The sequence below is a fragment of the Watersipora subatra genome, chromosome 11, assembly GCF_963576615.1.
Source record: "Watersipora subatra chromosome 11, tzWatSuba1.1, whole genome shotgun sequence".
Classification (NCBI taxonomy): domain Eukaryota; kingdom Metazoa; phylum Bryozoa; class Gymnolaemata; order Cheilostomatida; family Watersiporidae; genus Watersipora; species Watersipora subatra.
Window position 1 is genome coordinate 22,619,851 of NC_088718.1, and position 16,638 is coordinate 22,636,488.

General features: G+C 33.2%; 1 protein-coding gene across 1 annotated transcript in view; it reads right to left on the reverse strand.

The window, feature by feature from the left end:
• LOC137408729 (iron-sulfur clusters transporter ABCB7, mitochondrial-like) overlaps nt 1-16,638 on the reverse strand; it is a 66,632-nt gene continuing 49,994 nt past the window's right edge. Inside the window, exons 12-15 of the mRNA XM_068095307.1 lie at nt 13,778-13,907; nt 11,726-11,897; nt 2,247-2,350; nt 1-614 (exon numbers count right to left, since the gene is read on the reverse strand). Coding sequence (XP_067951408.1) covers nt 378-614; nt 2,247-2,350; nt 11,726-11,897; nt 13,778-13,907 — 643 coding nt within the window. The 3' untranslated portion in view covers nt 1-377. The remainder of the gene's footprint in view (nt 615-2,246; nt 2,351-11,725; nt 11,898-13,777; nt 13,908-16,638) is intronic.

Sequence of the window (16,638 nt, forward strand, 5' to 3'; positions counted from 1 at the left end):
ATATGTATTTATATCGAGTTTCAACAAACTAAACAGATGTAGCTACATGTTAAATGTAAGTCATGATTTCCAATTGTAAGTAAGTACCAATACACGATCATTATTGTTCGTAGAGATATCTGAAAAGTTTAATGTATAGGAACAAGGCCATGTTTAAAATGAAATCTTAAAAACATGCCTTTTCTTACAAAAGTGGGAACACAATTTCACTAAGGGCTATAAAAGCAAATAATGAGCCTGACCCAACACACCGACAATCGTCCATGCAAATGGTGACAACATGTTGAAAGTTATCAATATTTCTAGAAAATGTACGACAAGCGAGACAACTCCGATAAGTGACCAATAAAACCTATAAAGATATCCATTACACAGCATCAGGGAGTTTCAGGAGTTTTATTGACTTGGAGGAGAGCAGCTTCATGCTGCTTATTCCAGAGATGTCTATAGAGACTGTCTGCTTGAGAAAGAAGTTGCTGATGAGTGCCTTCCTCAGCAATTCGACCTTTATCAAGTACAAAGATTCGATCTGCATCTATGACAGTAGAGAGTCTGTGGGCGATGACAAGGGTTGTTCTGTTCATAGTTACGTTCTTCAGGGCAGTCAGGATGTTCTACAGCAAGATTGTAAATTGTGAGCCGAGCCAATCAACAATCGTTTCAGCAAATAATCTCTCTCAGCCAATAATATCTCTCAACCAATAACATCACTAACCAATCACATCTCTCAACAAATCTTATCTCTCAACAAATCTTATCTCTCAACAAATCTTATCTCCTAACCAACGGCGTCTCTCAACCAATAACGTCTCTCAACCAATAACGTCTCTCAACCAATAACGTCTCTCAACCAATAACGTCTCTCAACCAATAACGTCTCTCAACCAATAACGTCTCTCAACCAATAACGTCTCTTAACCAATAACGTCTCTCAACCAATAACGTCTCTCAACCAATAACGTCTCTCAACCAATAACGTCTCTTAACCAATAACGTCTCTTAACCAATAACGTCTCTCAACCAATAACGTCTCTCAACCAATAACGTCTCTCAACCAATAACGTCTCTCAACCAATAACGTCTTTCAACCAATAACGTCTCTCAACCAATAGCGTCTCTCAACCAATAACGTCTCTCAACCAATAACGTCTCTAAACCAATAACGTCTCTCAAGCAATCACATCTCTCACTAATTACAGTAGAACCTCAGTCCTCGAACATGAACCGTTTCAGAAGGTTGTTAGAAAACCGAGTTGTTCGAGATCCGAAACAATTTTTCTTTTCCCATTAGAATAAATGTATGTAAATTTTGATCAGTTCCAAAACGAGAAAACAACTTCGGTAAAATATTCTCTCAACATTTTACACCATAAACTGTACTGTATACTGCATACTATAAATAAAAATGGGTAAATATAGATTGTGTTTAATTTTAATAAAAGGTTTTCTAATTATGATGATGGGAAAAAAAAACAAAAGAAAATATTTCGTATGTTTTGCTCTTCAAACATCAAAAGTTAAGCTACAATAACAAAAACTGTCGAAACTGAAAATGAAACAGCAAAAAAATGCAACAGATCAGTTACATCAAAAATCGTAGGAAAAATAAAATATTAACAACTATGACATATTTACTTCACATCTTTGAAGGAGAATCCTCCTCCAAAACAATTTAGGGTACCTCGACTGGAGGGGTTATCTCCCTAGCAAATTTTTCCGGTAGCGGAGACGTCATCCCAGATGGTTCTGGGATTTTTGTAAAAAATTTATGAAGCGTAAATTGATTCTCTGTTTATTAATGAATATTTCCATGCTGTTGCAATTCCAATGTGCATGCTCCAGCTCGGTCGAGAACCGTATTTATGTTCGAGATACGAGACGAACAAATCTCAAAATCTTTCGTGGAAAACCAAGTTGGTCGAGAACCGAAGCGTTCGAAAATTAAGGTTGCGCTGTACATATCTCAACCAATTACAGCTGTCTGTCTCCCAACCAATTAAATCTCTAACCAATAACATCTCTCAACCAATAAAGTCTCTCAACCAATAAAGTCTCTCAACTAATCACATCTCTCAACCAATTACAACTGTCAGTCTGTCAACCCATAACATCACTCAGCCAATAATATCCTCAGCAAATAACATATCTTAGCCAATTCCATCTCTCAATCAACTTTTTCACCGAACTACATTTCTAACATGTGATGATACCTCAACACATTTCAGGCAGTGAACATCTGTACACACCTGTTCAGTTATGGAGTCAAGAGAAGATGTAGCCTCATCATACAATATGATCGGTGGATCTTTCAATATAGCTCGACCAATGGAAACCCTTTGCTTTTCACCACCTAAATTACAACAGATATAATATTTGTAAGAAACATTACAGTAAGAATTTGGTTCAACACCGGAGTAAAAAGTTGGTTCAACACCGAAGTAAGAAATTGGTTCAACACCAGAGTAAGAAATTGGTTCAACACTGGAGTAAGAAATTGGTTCAACACCGGAGTAAGAAATTGGTTTAACACCGGAGTAAGAAATTGGTTTAACACCAGAGTAAAAAGTTGGTTCAACACCGGAGTAAGAAATTGGTTCAACACTGGAGTAAGAAATTGGTTTAACACCAGAGTAAAAAGTTGGTTCAACACCGGAGTAAGAAATTGGTTCAACATCGGAGTAAGAAATTGGTTCAACACCGGAGTAAGAAATTGGTTTAACACCGGAGTAAGAAATTGGTTTAACACCGGAGTAAGAAATTGGTTTAACACTGGAGTAAGAAATTGGTTTAACACCAGAGTAAAAAGTTGGTTCAACACTGGAGTAAGAAATTGGTTCAACACCGGAGTAAGAAATCAGTTCAAAAAATAAAAACAGATGTAAAGGTTTTCAAACTTTGTCAAACAACTTTTAAATTTTGTATCATGAGAAAAATGTTTAGTGCAGGTCAAATAAATTAAAAAATAAAACGACTGTAAAAGGGTTTAGATTTATGTGAAATAATTAGCAAGTAATAGCTAAATTGAGTCGGTTTTGCTACGATTACAATAAAAGATGATTCGGTAATGATACAATTAATACGAACTGAGAGAACAAAATGAAAATTTTGAGTATGTTGAATTAATAATAACAATTCTTGCAGAGAAGTGTGTGTGTATAAAAAAGGTTACTGTTCCACCAGCAGCTATCCATTAAAACTCTGAATACGACGAAACTGGTACGACGATATGTAAAAATGAGATATTGTAGTGTCTTTGTTTGATCGAAGGTGAGAGAATCTAGACTCTAGAGGCTATTCCTACTCGGGATAATACAATTGTCGGTGTGAAAAGTATTAACCTTCACAGCGATTTAATAATTGAACTTTATGAAAAGCCGAAAATAGTGGTTGACGAAAATGCAAAAAAGGCATTGTGATTCATAGAGTTAATAGAATTTAATTGCTGAATTCTAATATCGAGAGAGTCTATTGTTGATATCGTTTTGCCAAAAACAAATTAGCCCTAATATGCCGAGGACAAAAAAAACACATAAAGTGTGTCAAACGATATATACGAGTAATATAGTGAGTAGTATAAAGATGGAGAAAAGGTATGAGCTTCCGTGGTCTCGTGGTTCAGGCTTTGTTTAATCAGTCTGTGTTTGTGATCTTCGTGAGTTCCAGTCCAGCATAATGCGGACTTTTAAATACTAAATTTTAACAGCCATCGCTGGACATACCGAAAACTGAAAATATACTTTGAGAAATATGTATACAGGTTATATGTATATACCATAGGACACTTATATTTCGCTAGTATTTAGTTTCGTGAGTAGCATACAGAGTAAAATTTCGCTGCAACTTCATTCCGCAGCTCTGACGAGTGCGAAAATAAATGCAGTGAAACAAACATAATTAGATTCTTCAGGTTTGGTTCACCAGTAAAAAGAAATTTTTCAATTTAGGACTAGTTTGTAATTGTGAACCGCAGGTAGAATTGTGTGGGCGAGATCGATAATGCAATTTGATTGCTTGCTGCCTTTGTTTCTTGGACTGTCAATGAACAAAGCTAATTAATTCCGCGTTTTCGCTCGTTCGTTACGATAGTTTAGTTTCGCTCATGAAGTTTTCGCGAGAGGATGACTCCACGAAAACGCGAAAGTTCGATGAGGCAAATACATAAGTGTCCTTCCATTGCACCAATACTGGGGTATATATAAATCTTAGTGTTTGTTGGTTTGTTTGTTGTATGTCCAGTTATAGTGATAAAGTTATAGGAATATCAATGTAACTCTATCGGAGCCGCTAGTCACACTTTACATGATACTAACTACAGTCTCTAGTCATACTCTATACAATACTAACTACAGTCTTTAGTCATACTCTATATAATACTAACTACAGTCTCTAGTCATACTCTATACAATACTAACTACAGTCTTTAGTCATACTCTATATAATACTAACTACAGTCTCTAGTCATACTCTATACAATACTAACTACAGTCTTTAGTCATACTCTATACAATACTAACTACAGTCTTTAGTCATACTCTATATAATACTAACTACAGTCTCTAGTCATACTCTATATAATACTTACAGTCTCTAGCCATACTCTATATAATACTAACTACAGTCTTTAGTCATACTCTATATAATACTAACTACAGTCTTTCGTCATACTCTACACAATACTAACTACAGTCTTTAGTCATACTCTATATAATACTAACTACAGTCTTTAGTCATACTCTATATAATACTAACTACAGTCTTTAGTCATACTCTATATAATACTAACTACAGTCTTTAGTCATATTCTATATAATACTAACTACAGTCTCTAGTCATACTCTATATAATACCAACTACAGTCTCTAGTCATACTCTATATAATACTAACTACAGTCTCTAGTCACACTCTATATAATACTAACTACAGTCTCTAGTCATACTCTATATAATACTAACTACAGTCTCTAGTCATACTCTATATAATACTAACCACAGTCTCTAGTCATACTCTATATAATACTAACTACAGTCTCTAGTCATACTCTATATAATAATAACTACAGGCGCTAGTCATACTCTATATGATACTAACTACAGTCTCTAGTCATACTCTATACAATACTAACTACAGTCTTTAGTCATACTCTATATAATACTAACTACAGTCTCTAGTCATACTCTATACAATACTAACTACAGTCTTTAGTCATACTCTATATAATACTAACTACAGTCTCTAGTCATACTCTATACAATACTAACTACAGTCTTTAGTCATACTCTATACAATACTAACTACAGTCTTTAGTCATACTCTATATAATACTAACTACAGTCTCTAGTCATACTCTATATAATACTTACAGTCTCTAGCCATACTCTATATAATACTAACTACAGTCTAGTCATACTCTATATAATACTAACTACAGTCTTTCGTCATACTCTACACAATACTAACTACAGTCTCTAGTCATACTCTATATAATACTAACCACAGTCTCTAGTCATACTCTATATAATACTAACTACAGTCTCTAGTCACACTCTATATAATACTAACTACAGTCTCTAGTCATACTCTATATAATACTAACTAAAATCTCTAGTCATACTCTATATAATACTAACTACAGTCTTTAGTCATACTCTATATAATACTAACTACAGTCTCTAGTCACACTCTATATAATACTAACTACAGTCTCTAGTCATACTCTATATAATACTAACTAAAATCTCTAGTCATACTCTATATAATACTAACTACAGTCTTTAGTCATACTCTATATAATACTAACTACAGTCTCTAGTCATACTCTATATTATACTAACTACAGTCTCTAGCCATACTCTATATAATACTAACTACAGTCATATATTATATTATATATTACATATATATTATTTTATATATTATTATTATCGCATTATACAGACATATAATACTAACTACAGTCTCTAGTCATACTCTATATTATACTAACTACAGTCTTTAGTCATACTCTATATGATACTAACTATAGTCTCTAGTCATACTCTATATAATACTAACTACAGTGTCTAATCATACTCTATATTATACTAACTACAGTCTCTAGTCATACTCTATATGATACTAACTACAGTCTCTAGTCATACTCTATATAATACTAACTACAGTCTCTAGTCATACTCTATATTATACTAACTACAGTCTCTAATCATACTCTATATTATACTAACTACAGTCTCTAGTCATACTCTATATAATACTAACTACAATCTCTAGTCATACTCTATATTATACTAAATACAGTCTCTAGTCATACTCTATATAATACTAACTACAGTCTCTAGCCATACTCTATATAATACTAACTACAGTCTTTAGTCATACTCTATATTATACTAACTACAGTCTCTAGTCATACTCTAAATAATACTAACTACAGTCTCTAGTCATACTCTATATTATACTAAATACAGTCTCTAGTCATACTCTATATAATACTAACTACAGTCTCTAGCCATACTCTATATAATACTAACTACAGTCTTTAGTCATACTCTATATTATACTAAATACAGTCTCTAGTCATACTCTATATAATACTAACTACAGTCTCTAATCATACTCTATATTATACTAACTACAGTCTCTAGTCATACTCTATATGATACTAACTACAGTCTCTAGTCATACTCTATATAATACTAACTACAGTCTCTAGTCATACTCTATATTATACTAACTACAGTCTCTAATCATACTCTATATTATACTAACTACAGTCTTCAGTCATACTCTATATTATACTAACTACAGTCTCTAGTCATACTCTAAATAATACTAACTACAGTCTCTAGTCATACTCTATATTATACTAACTACAGTCTCTAGTCGTACTCTATATTATACTAACTACAGTCACTAGTCATACTCTATATAATACTAACTACAGCTTCTAGTCATACTCTATATGATACTAACTATAGTCTCTAGTCATACTCTATATAATACTAACTACAGTGTCTAGTCATACTCTATATGATACTAACTACAGTCTCTAGTCATATTTTATATAATACTAACTAGTCTCTAGTCATACTCTATATTATACTAACTAGTCTCTAGTCATACTCTATATGATACTAACTACAGTCTCTAGTCATATTCTATATAATACTAATTAGTGGCTAGTCATACTCTATATAACACTAACTACAGTCACTAGTCATACTCTATATAATACTAACTACAGTCTCTAGTCATACTCTATATGATACTAACTACAGTCTTTAGTCATACTCTATATAATACTAACTACAGTGTCTAATCATACTCTATATGATACTAACTACAGTCTCTAGTCATATTTTATATAATACTAACTACAGTCTCTAGTCATACTCTATATTATACTAACTACAGTCTCTAGTCATACTCTATATGATACTAACTACAGTCTCTAGTCATATTCTATATAATACTAACTAGTGTCTAATCATACTCTATATAACACTAACTACAGTCACAAGTCATACTCTATATAATACTAACGACAGCCTCTAGTCATACTCTATATAATACTAACTACAGTCTCTAGTCATACTCTATATTATACTAACTACAGTCCCTAGTCGTACTCTATATTATACTAACTACAGTCTCTAGTCGTACTCTATATTATACTAACTACAGTCTCTAGTCATACTCTATATAATACTAACTACAGTCTCTAGTCATATTCTATATAATACTAACTACAGTCTCTAGTCATACTCTATATTACACTAACTACAGTCTCTAGTCATACTCTATATTATACTAACTACAGTCCCTAGTCGTACTCTATATTATACTAACTACAGTCTCTAGTCACACTCTGTATAATACTAACTACAGTCTCTAGTCATACTCTATATAATACTAACTACAGTCTCTAGTCATACTCTATATAATACTAACTACAGTCTCTAGTCATACTCTATATAATACTAACTACAGTCTCTAGCCATACTCTATATAATACTAACTACAGTCTTTAGTCATACTCTATATAATACTAACTACAGTCTCTAGTCATACTCTATATAATACTAATTAGTGGCTAGTCACACTCTGTATAATACTAACTACAGTCTCTAGTCATACTCTATATAATACTAACTACAGTCTCTAGTCATACTCTATATAATACTAACTACAGTCTCTAGTCATACTCTATATAATACTAACTACAGTCTCTAGCCATACTCTATATAATACTAACTACAGTCTTTAGTCATACTCTATATAATACTAACTATAGTCTCTAGTCATACTCTATATAATACTAACTACAGTCTCTAGTCATACTCTATATAATACTAACTACAGTCTCTAGTCATACTCTATATAATACTAACTAGTCTCTAGTCATACTCTATATAATACTAGCTTCTATATCACCTACGTTACATCACCTACATCATCTACATTTCCTATATCACCAATATGACCAATATCAAGCAGAACAGGATAGTTTTTTCACTATTCCCTCGCATTATGACAAATGGCCCGAGTGGTTGTGACAAGCAATGACACGGGATATCCACTGTTTAATTATTGACTGATAACCATTCGGTAACCATTTGGTGTAAGCTGACACCTGACAGCACAGCAATTATCACTGAACAATAAGTGTATTATCAGGTTGTTTGGTCGTACAGTGCACACTCAAGATAGATGTTGATGCGTTTCAGGATTGCATCTTAGGGAGAAAAAATCGTATGTAGTGTTATAGAATCCATAGTAATTATATAATGCAAGCATCTCCTGGTAAAATTCATCAAAATTTCTCAAGTGCCATACCTATTACAACTTTGTAACAAAATAGTATGCTAGCCTTCGTAACTATATTTACCTACAGTAACTTTATTGTATTTAATGTAATAGCGCAAAATGATTATGTTATTAGGTTATGATCTGCAACAAAATGTAACATTATAATGTAAAAGTACATACTAGTGCTAGGCAGGGGTAATAAAACTCGTTGAACTCGCGGGTTTATCTTTTCTCGATTCTCGGGTAAAAAGATTTTGAGTATTTCGATCTTGCAGGTTCGGATTTTGGCTTGCGAGTTCAGGTTCTGGTACACGGATCCGTCGAGTAGTGGACCAAACTCGGTCTATTGCGCCCTGCACTCTAAACACTGTTGATAACCCGCCCGTAAACCCTGGCCTTTTTGTTAATTCACGTCAGAAACCCTGAGCAATCTGTCCAACGTACCAAAGTTTAAACATATATTATATATATGTGAACGCGCTCCTAATACACTGATAATTTGGGAAAAAACTAGTAAAAAAGGTCGTGCAACCCACAGCAAATGTCATCAAACAGAAAAAACTGTACTTTATCATTATTCGGACTAAAACTATAGTTTGTACGATTTGAAAAAACTCTTAAACACATTTACAATGGCATCATATCCATTGAGTACATCATTATTTTATGACTCAAAATATACTGAAAAATTTTATTGAGTATTACATATATTAAGTATTATATTATTATAAAATTCTTTATTTGCATCACAATCACTTATCGCCTATCAAGAAACGTGTCGCGTCGATTTTCTTGTGATACCATTCACATGAGCTTTATTATTAAAATGAAAGAAGTAGGTAAAGATATTTGAAAACTGTTACAAATGGAAGTGGAATTTCTGGTCTAAGATCTTGTGTAAAAATTAATTTGATTGGCTAACGCTGTTACTTAGAAACGGCTTTTGTAAACCAAGCCATGTGAATATCGGAATTTTGGCCAATAGATATTCTGACACACCTTACACCATGCCTGAAAACTGACAGTTGGGGTTCAAACTTCAAAGGGTTAAGACTGTGAGCACGACAATTGGTCGTTAGAAAATAGTAAAAACAATAAATAAATTGAATAGGATTATAGATCTGCATTGTAAATTTTAGAATATGTCTGATGGTTGGAAATTTTAGACAAAACCCGTATCAACAAACCCATTGCCCGAAAAACTTGTCGGTCAAAAAGTACTAGTGACAAGCACTACCATCTACCCAATACTTGAAAGACTCGAACGGACGGGGACGAGTCTAAACTCGTTGGCCAAGAAGTACTCGTGCCCAGCACTAGTACATACCATAGAAAGTTCTTACCTTCAATAGAGGTATGTATAATAAACTTTGAATTCACCTCAAATAAGTTTAGCTTAAACCATAACTGCCACGAACAACTTTTATCGTATTTACTAGGTAAATCAGACACGCTAATTCCGATTTTGTACTCAAAATAAAGATTAGTCCACTAACCTTCAAAGTCATTATTTAGGCTTTTTTAAAGCGTTTCAATATCCCTTTCGAAAACAACACAATCGGCATTACAAGCTCCGCCCATAAATATGTGACGAAACCTAGCTTTTTCAGGAATGGAAGTTAGGAATGTTTAGGCCGATTTAGAAAAATAGAGATGGGTGTCTTAAAACCCATTATTATCTAAATCCAGCCTGTAAAATAATTTCAGTTTTTTATGAAAGGTATATAAACTATTTAAAATTGCTCGTAGCTTGTTACATGACGTTTAAATGGGCTGGACGCCGAGAAAAATGAGCTCAAAAAGCGCGGTTTTATCACAAGCTAGCGTTGTTATCGCGCTTTTTTTAATATGCAATGTTAAATAGCTCATCTACCTTCAAGAAAAGACTGATATTATTTTTAATGCCGAATTTAGATATTAGTGGATGTTAAAACACCCATCTCTATTATTCTAAATCGGTCTAAACATCCCTACGTAACTTCTGTTCCTAAAAAGCTAGGTTACGTCACGTATTTATGGGCGGAGCTTGTTATGCCGATCGTGTTGTTTTCGAGACCGATAATAAAACGCTGTAAAAAGCCTTCATTAGTCTGAAAGTTAGTGGACTAATCTTTATTTTGAGTACAAAATTGGAATCAGTGTGTCTGATTTAACTAGAAAATACAACAAAAGTTGTTCGTGACAGTTATGGTTTAACAAACAAACACACACACTTGAAGCTAAGTTTTAGTGTGTATTTTTAATTATTTTACTGAATTTCAACTTTTTTATCACTAAAGTTTTATTACATATCAATTTTAGTCTTCGCTTTCACTATAACTTTTCACGGACTTTTTAAAAATCTTTTTCAAGTCGGCAAGAAAGCCCGAACGATGCTGCTTTCGTCATGAAGTGGGCTTTTGTTAGCAGGTTAACGGAAGTTGTCTGACCATTGTTTAAAGAAATTACAGCTCAAACTTTGCTACTGGTTTAAACAGAAACTATTACCATTTTACACAAGAGAATTGCTGAATTGAAAGAAATCGGCCATCGAGTCTCTTTCAGGCGTTGTGAAAATTGTTTTGATGAACAGCATTTCAGTGCCTTGGTTATTTTGACGTATGTAATAAGCACAGCTACTGCAAAAGTTGAACTCGGAAAAACATTTTGTTGAACTCAAATGGTGAAATAAGGCTAGAACGGTGAGGTGAAATAATCATGATGTTCCACTTTGTAGGGTGAAAAGATCATATATTAAGGTAATCGTATCCTGAGGGTGCACTGTATTGTCATTGTGAAATCTCTTATTGACTACAAGACGATTGTGAAACGACTGAGGTTATCACCTAGATAGGAACATGTCATCCATGTTTGCTATAAATGTAGTTTGAAAATATGTTTGAATTGCGAACGTCACAAAACTGCATTACTAATAATTACCTGAGAGCTTCAAACCTCGCTCCCCAACCTCCGTCTCGTAGCCCTGTGGAAATCTAAGCACAGTACCATGAATGTCGGCCATCTTGGCAGCAGCATACACTTGCTCATCCGTAGCATTTAGGTTGCCATATTTAAGGTTATAGAATATTGTGTCATGAAAAAGCACCGAATCCTGTAAAGGAAAATAAATGATGATCAACGATTTACAAAGAAAAGACAAAGAAGCTCAAATAGTACAAGAATCTCTTCTTAAGTGTAAAGATTAATATAATAACGTGAATAAGCGTAAAGGCTAACATTAATATAATAACATGAATACGCGTAAAGGCCAACATTAATATAATAACATGAACAAGCGTAAAGGCCAACATTAATATAATAACATGAATAAGCGTAAAGGCCAACATTAATATAATAACATGAATAAGCGTAAAGGCCAACATTAATATAATAACATGAATAAGCGTAAAGGCCAACATTAATATAATAACATGAATAAGCGTAAAGGCCAACATTAATATAATAACATGAATAAGCGTAAAGGCCAACATTAATATAATAACACGAATAAGCGTAAAGGCAAACATTAATATAATAACATGAATAAGCGTAAAGGCCAACATTAATATAATAACATGAATAAGCGTAAAGGCCAACATTAATATAATAACATGAATAAGCGTAAAGGCCAACATTAATATAATAACATGAACAAGCGTAAAGGCCAACATTAATATAATAACATGAATAAGCGTAAAGGCAAACATTAATATAATAACATGAATAAGCGTAAAGGCCAACATTAATATAATAACATGAATAAGCGTAAAGGCCAACATTAATATAATAACATGAATAAGCGTAAAGGCCAACATTAATATAATAACATGAATAAGCGTAAAGGCCAACATTAATATAATAACATGAATAAGCGTAAAAGCCAACATTAATATAATAACGTGAATAAGCGTAAAGGCAAACATTAATATAATAACATGAATAAGCGTAAAGGCCAACATTAATATAATAACGTAAATAAGCGTAAAGGCCAACATTAATATAATAACATGAATAAGCGTAAAGGCAAACATTAATATAATAACATGAATAAGCGTAAAGGCAAACATTAATATAATAACGTAAATAAGCGTAAAGGCAAACATTAATATAATAACATGAATAAGCGTAAAGGCCAACATTAATATAATAACATGAATAAGCGTAAAGGCCAACATTAATATAATAACATGAATAAGCGTAAAGGCCAACATTAATATAATAACATGAATAAGCGTAAAAGCCAACATTAATATAATAACGTGAATAAGCGTAAAGGCAAACATTAATATAATAACATGAATAAGCGTAAAGGCCAACATTAATATAATAACGTAAATAAGCGTAAAGGCCAACATTAATATAATAACATGAATAAGCGTAAAGGCAAACATTAATATAATAACATGAATAAGCGTAAAGGCAAACATTAATATAATAACGTAAATAAGCGTAAAGGCAAACATTAATATAATAACATGAATAAGCGTAAAGGCCAACATTAATATAATAACATGAATAAGCGTAAAGGCAAACATTAATATAATAACATGAATAAGCGTAAAGGCAAACATTAATATAATAACGTAAATAAGCGTAAAGGCCAACATTAATATAATAACATGAATAAGCGTAAAGGCCAACATTAATATAATAACATGAATAAGCGTAAAGGCCAACATTAATATAATAACGTAAATAAGCGTAAAGGCCAACATTAATATAATAACATGAATAAGCGTAAAGGCAAACATTAATATAATAACATGAATAAGCGTAAAGGCAAACATTAATATAATAACGTAAATAAGCGTAAAGGCCAACATTAATATAATAACGTAAATAAGCGTAAAGGCCAACATTAATATAATAACGGAAAGCCAACCTCTTGCTACATACAAGAATATCGCTAACTTCTCACATGATTAAAGAGAGTAAGAAATACTTGCTAAATTGACGACATGACAAAGTCAAAGCAGAAACAAAACTCATCACCTGTGGGACAACTCCGAGAACCTTACGCAGGTCTGTTAGCTTTAACAAATTGATATCCTGATTGGCGATTGAAATAGTCCCACTCTGCGGCTCGAAAAACCGGTAAAGAAGTCTCACGATTGTGGATTTGCTAAAAGCAATCAAAAGTGTTGTGTAATAATCTATATAATACTAACTACAGTCTCTAGTCATACTCTATATGATACTAACTAAAGTCTCTAGTCATACTCTATATAATACCAACTACAGTCTCTAGTCATACTGTGAAGCGCCCAGCATTTGTAATCTTTAGTTACACAGCCCATGAATACCTGTCATTGTGAAACAAAGGAACTCATCATGTTAATCAACTTCTATATTAGTATTTATGTATCCTGTCGTAAGAGCATTATACACTTCTTACGGAACTACTCATCCCCTTTTATTTAACCATTTTTGATATGATTAGGAAACAGCTTTCTGAACTCTTGGTAGCCTGACACGCAGATTGTTATTCCAACTTCCTAGCACCTGCTATTTTACTGCTTAGCATAATTGTTATCTGCTTCTTTGTACTTACTCGCTTACTTCCTAGGAAGCTTTGCAGCGCCCAATCGTCTGTGATCTACGGATGTGATGATTGCCTGACTGATTAGGCAAACATATATAAGCCTGCGTAGATCAGAAACAATTCGAATTCCATATTTTACTCACCCTCTACGTATCACTCTGCTCTTGTATCACTCTTTATATTTTTAGACTTGCGCAATTAGCATCAGCCATTGACTTGATTAGCCTTCATATATTTTATGTTTTTGCAATTAAAAGTTTGACTTTTTAATAAATATAATCTGTTTTTAAGTTTTCAGCTAAAACAAACCAGTCTAATTCTTGACATTAAATCTACACCTGAAATACAGTCCTTTAAATTCGCAAATCATAAACCAACTACTTGAACCACCAATCCAGCACTTATAGTTAATAATCCTTTAAAACAGAGGGTCATTACAATACTCTATATTTTACTAACTACAGTCTTTAGTCATACTCTATATAATACTAACTACAGTCTTTAGTCATACTCTATATGATACTAACTAAAGTCTCCAGTCATACTCTATATAATACCAACTACAGTCTCTAGTCATACTCTATATTATACTAAATACAGTCTCTAGCCGTACTCTATATAATACTAACTACAATCTGTAGTCATACACTATATGGCACTACCCGTGAGTCTATGTGAAGCAAACTATAGACTCGCAGGTAGAAATATTAATGTATGCCAATTTTTCTGCTGGATTCAACGAAAATCACTAGTTTAATGAAAAACACAGAATTATTCGGCCAAAACTAACAGAATTCTCAGAGCTGTACATATACACAGAAATCAACGACGAAATGCATTCAATTGCCTAAGCAAATTATCAGCGAGCGCGATTTGAGCAGCTTTCGCAATTATTATAGTCCAAAACACGTATTATGATGCGTAATGAAAGTGCCAGCGTGATGCAACATAGTATATACGATATAGTGCCTAAAATTCGCTATTGTTGGTTTTTATCTTTCGGACACCATGGCTACAAATCGTTTCTTTTTTAATAATAACACTTTCCTTTTTAGCAGCAAAAGTTCAGTTGTAGAAAGTGTTGCGATCTTTAGCGCAATTAAAGCGGTTGCATCATATTTACTATTGCGAAGTGCGTGATTATTTTTCTTGCGTGCCGCGTTATGTGCCTCGGATTATATAAATCGCAAACGCTGGTAGAATTGTGCTCGTTAATAATTTGTTTAACCAATTAGAAGCGTTTTGTCGACGATTTCGGTAATCATGCGCCGCTCTGACAATTCTGTGAATTTCGGCAGAATAATACTGTGTTTCTCGTTGATTAGCCGTCTGTACCTTTACTCAGTTAAATCATTTTGGGTTTTATGAAAAGTCTATAGGTCATATGGTTATAAGTCATATGTTTATAGGTCATACTTTTATTGGTCATATGTTTATAGGTCATATTTATTGCTTTGTAATCTTGTGTATAGTTTCTGGCACAACGAAGTCAGTCTGGTAGAGCTGACCGTTTTCCAAGCCCAACATATTCTAGACATTTAGGTTATTTTTCAAGTTGCATGTTGTTGTGATCTATTTACGTGTAAGATAATGTCTGTAAAACTGCCCCGATGCAAAGTACGTACTCAACTATAGATGTACATACATGAATGTACTCAATCATATTTTAACCACACTTCCTATGCTACGCAAAACAAAGGGGCCATCAAATTCGTGTCAGGGTAGTGGACCTATGACACGACTACTGATAGAAGATATTGGAAATTAGCTCCAATTAAAAAAACATGTCACAACACGCATGTCAACAAAAATACTCCTGTAAACTTAACAAACCTCTCAGCAATGCATGCACATGTGGAAAAAACAATCCTTGAAATGCTAAATGGCATTTCCAACAAAAACAATATAAATAATAATATTGATAATATTAATACGCCCAAGACTGACGGCTGACAGAAAGAAAGACTAAGTTTTCATGTAAAAGCAATGAAGGCACGAAGACAAAGATCAGCTTGTCTGAGCTGATGATAGAGCAGGGCAATGAGAAATTAATCTACCTGATTTGCTGTGTATGTTGATAGGCTATGGAATTGCTGTACATGTTGATAGGTTATGGGAATTGCTGTACATGTTGATAGGTTATGAGAATTGCTGTACATGTTGATAGGTTATGGGAATTGTTGTGCATGTCGATAGGTTATAAGAATTGCTGTACATGTTGATAGGCTATGGAATTGCTGTACATGTTGATAGGTTATGGGAATTGCTGTACATGTTGATAGGTTATGAGAATTGCTGTACATGTTGATAG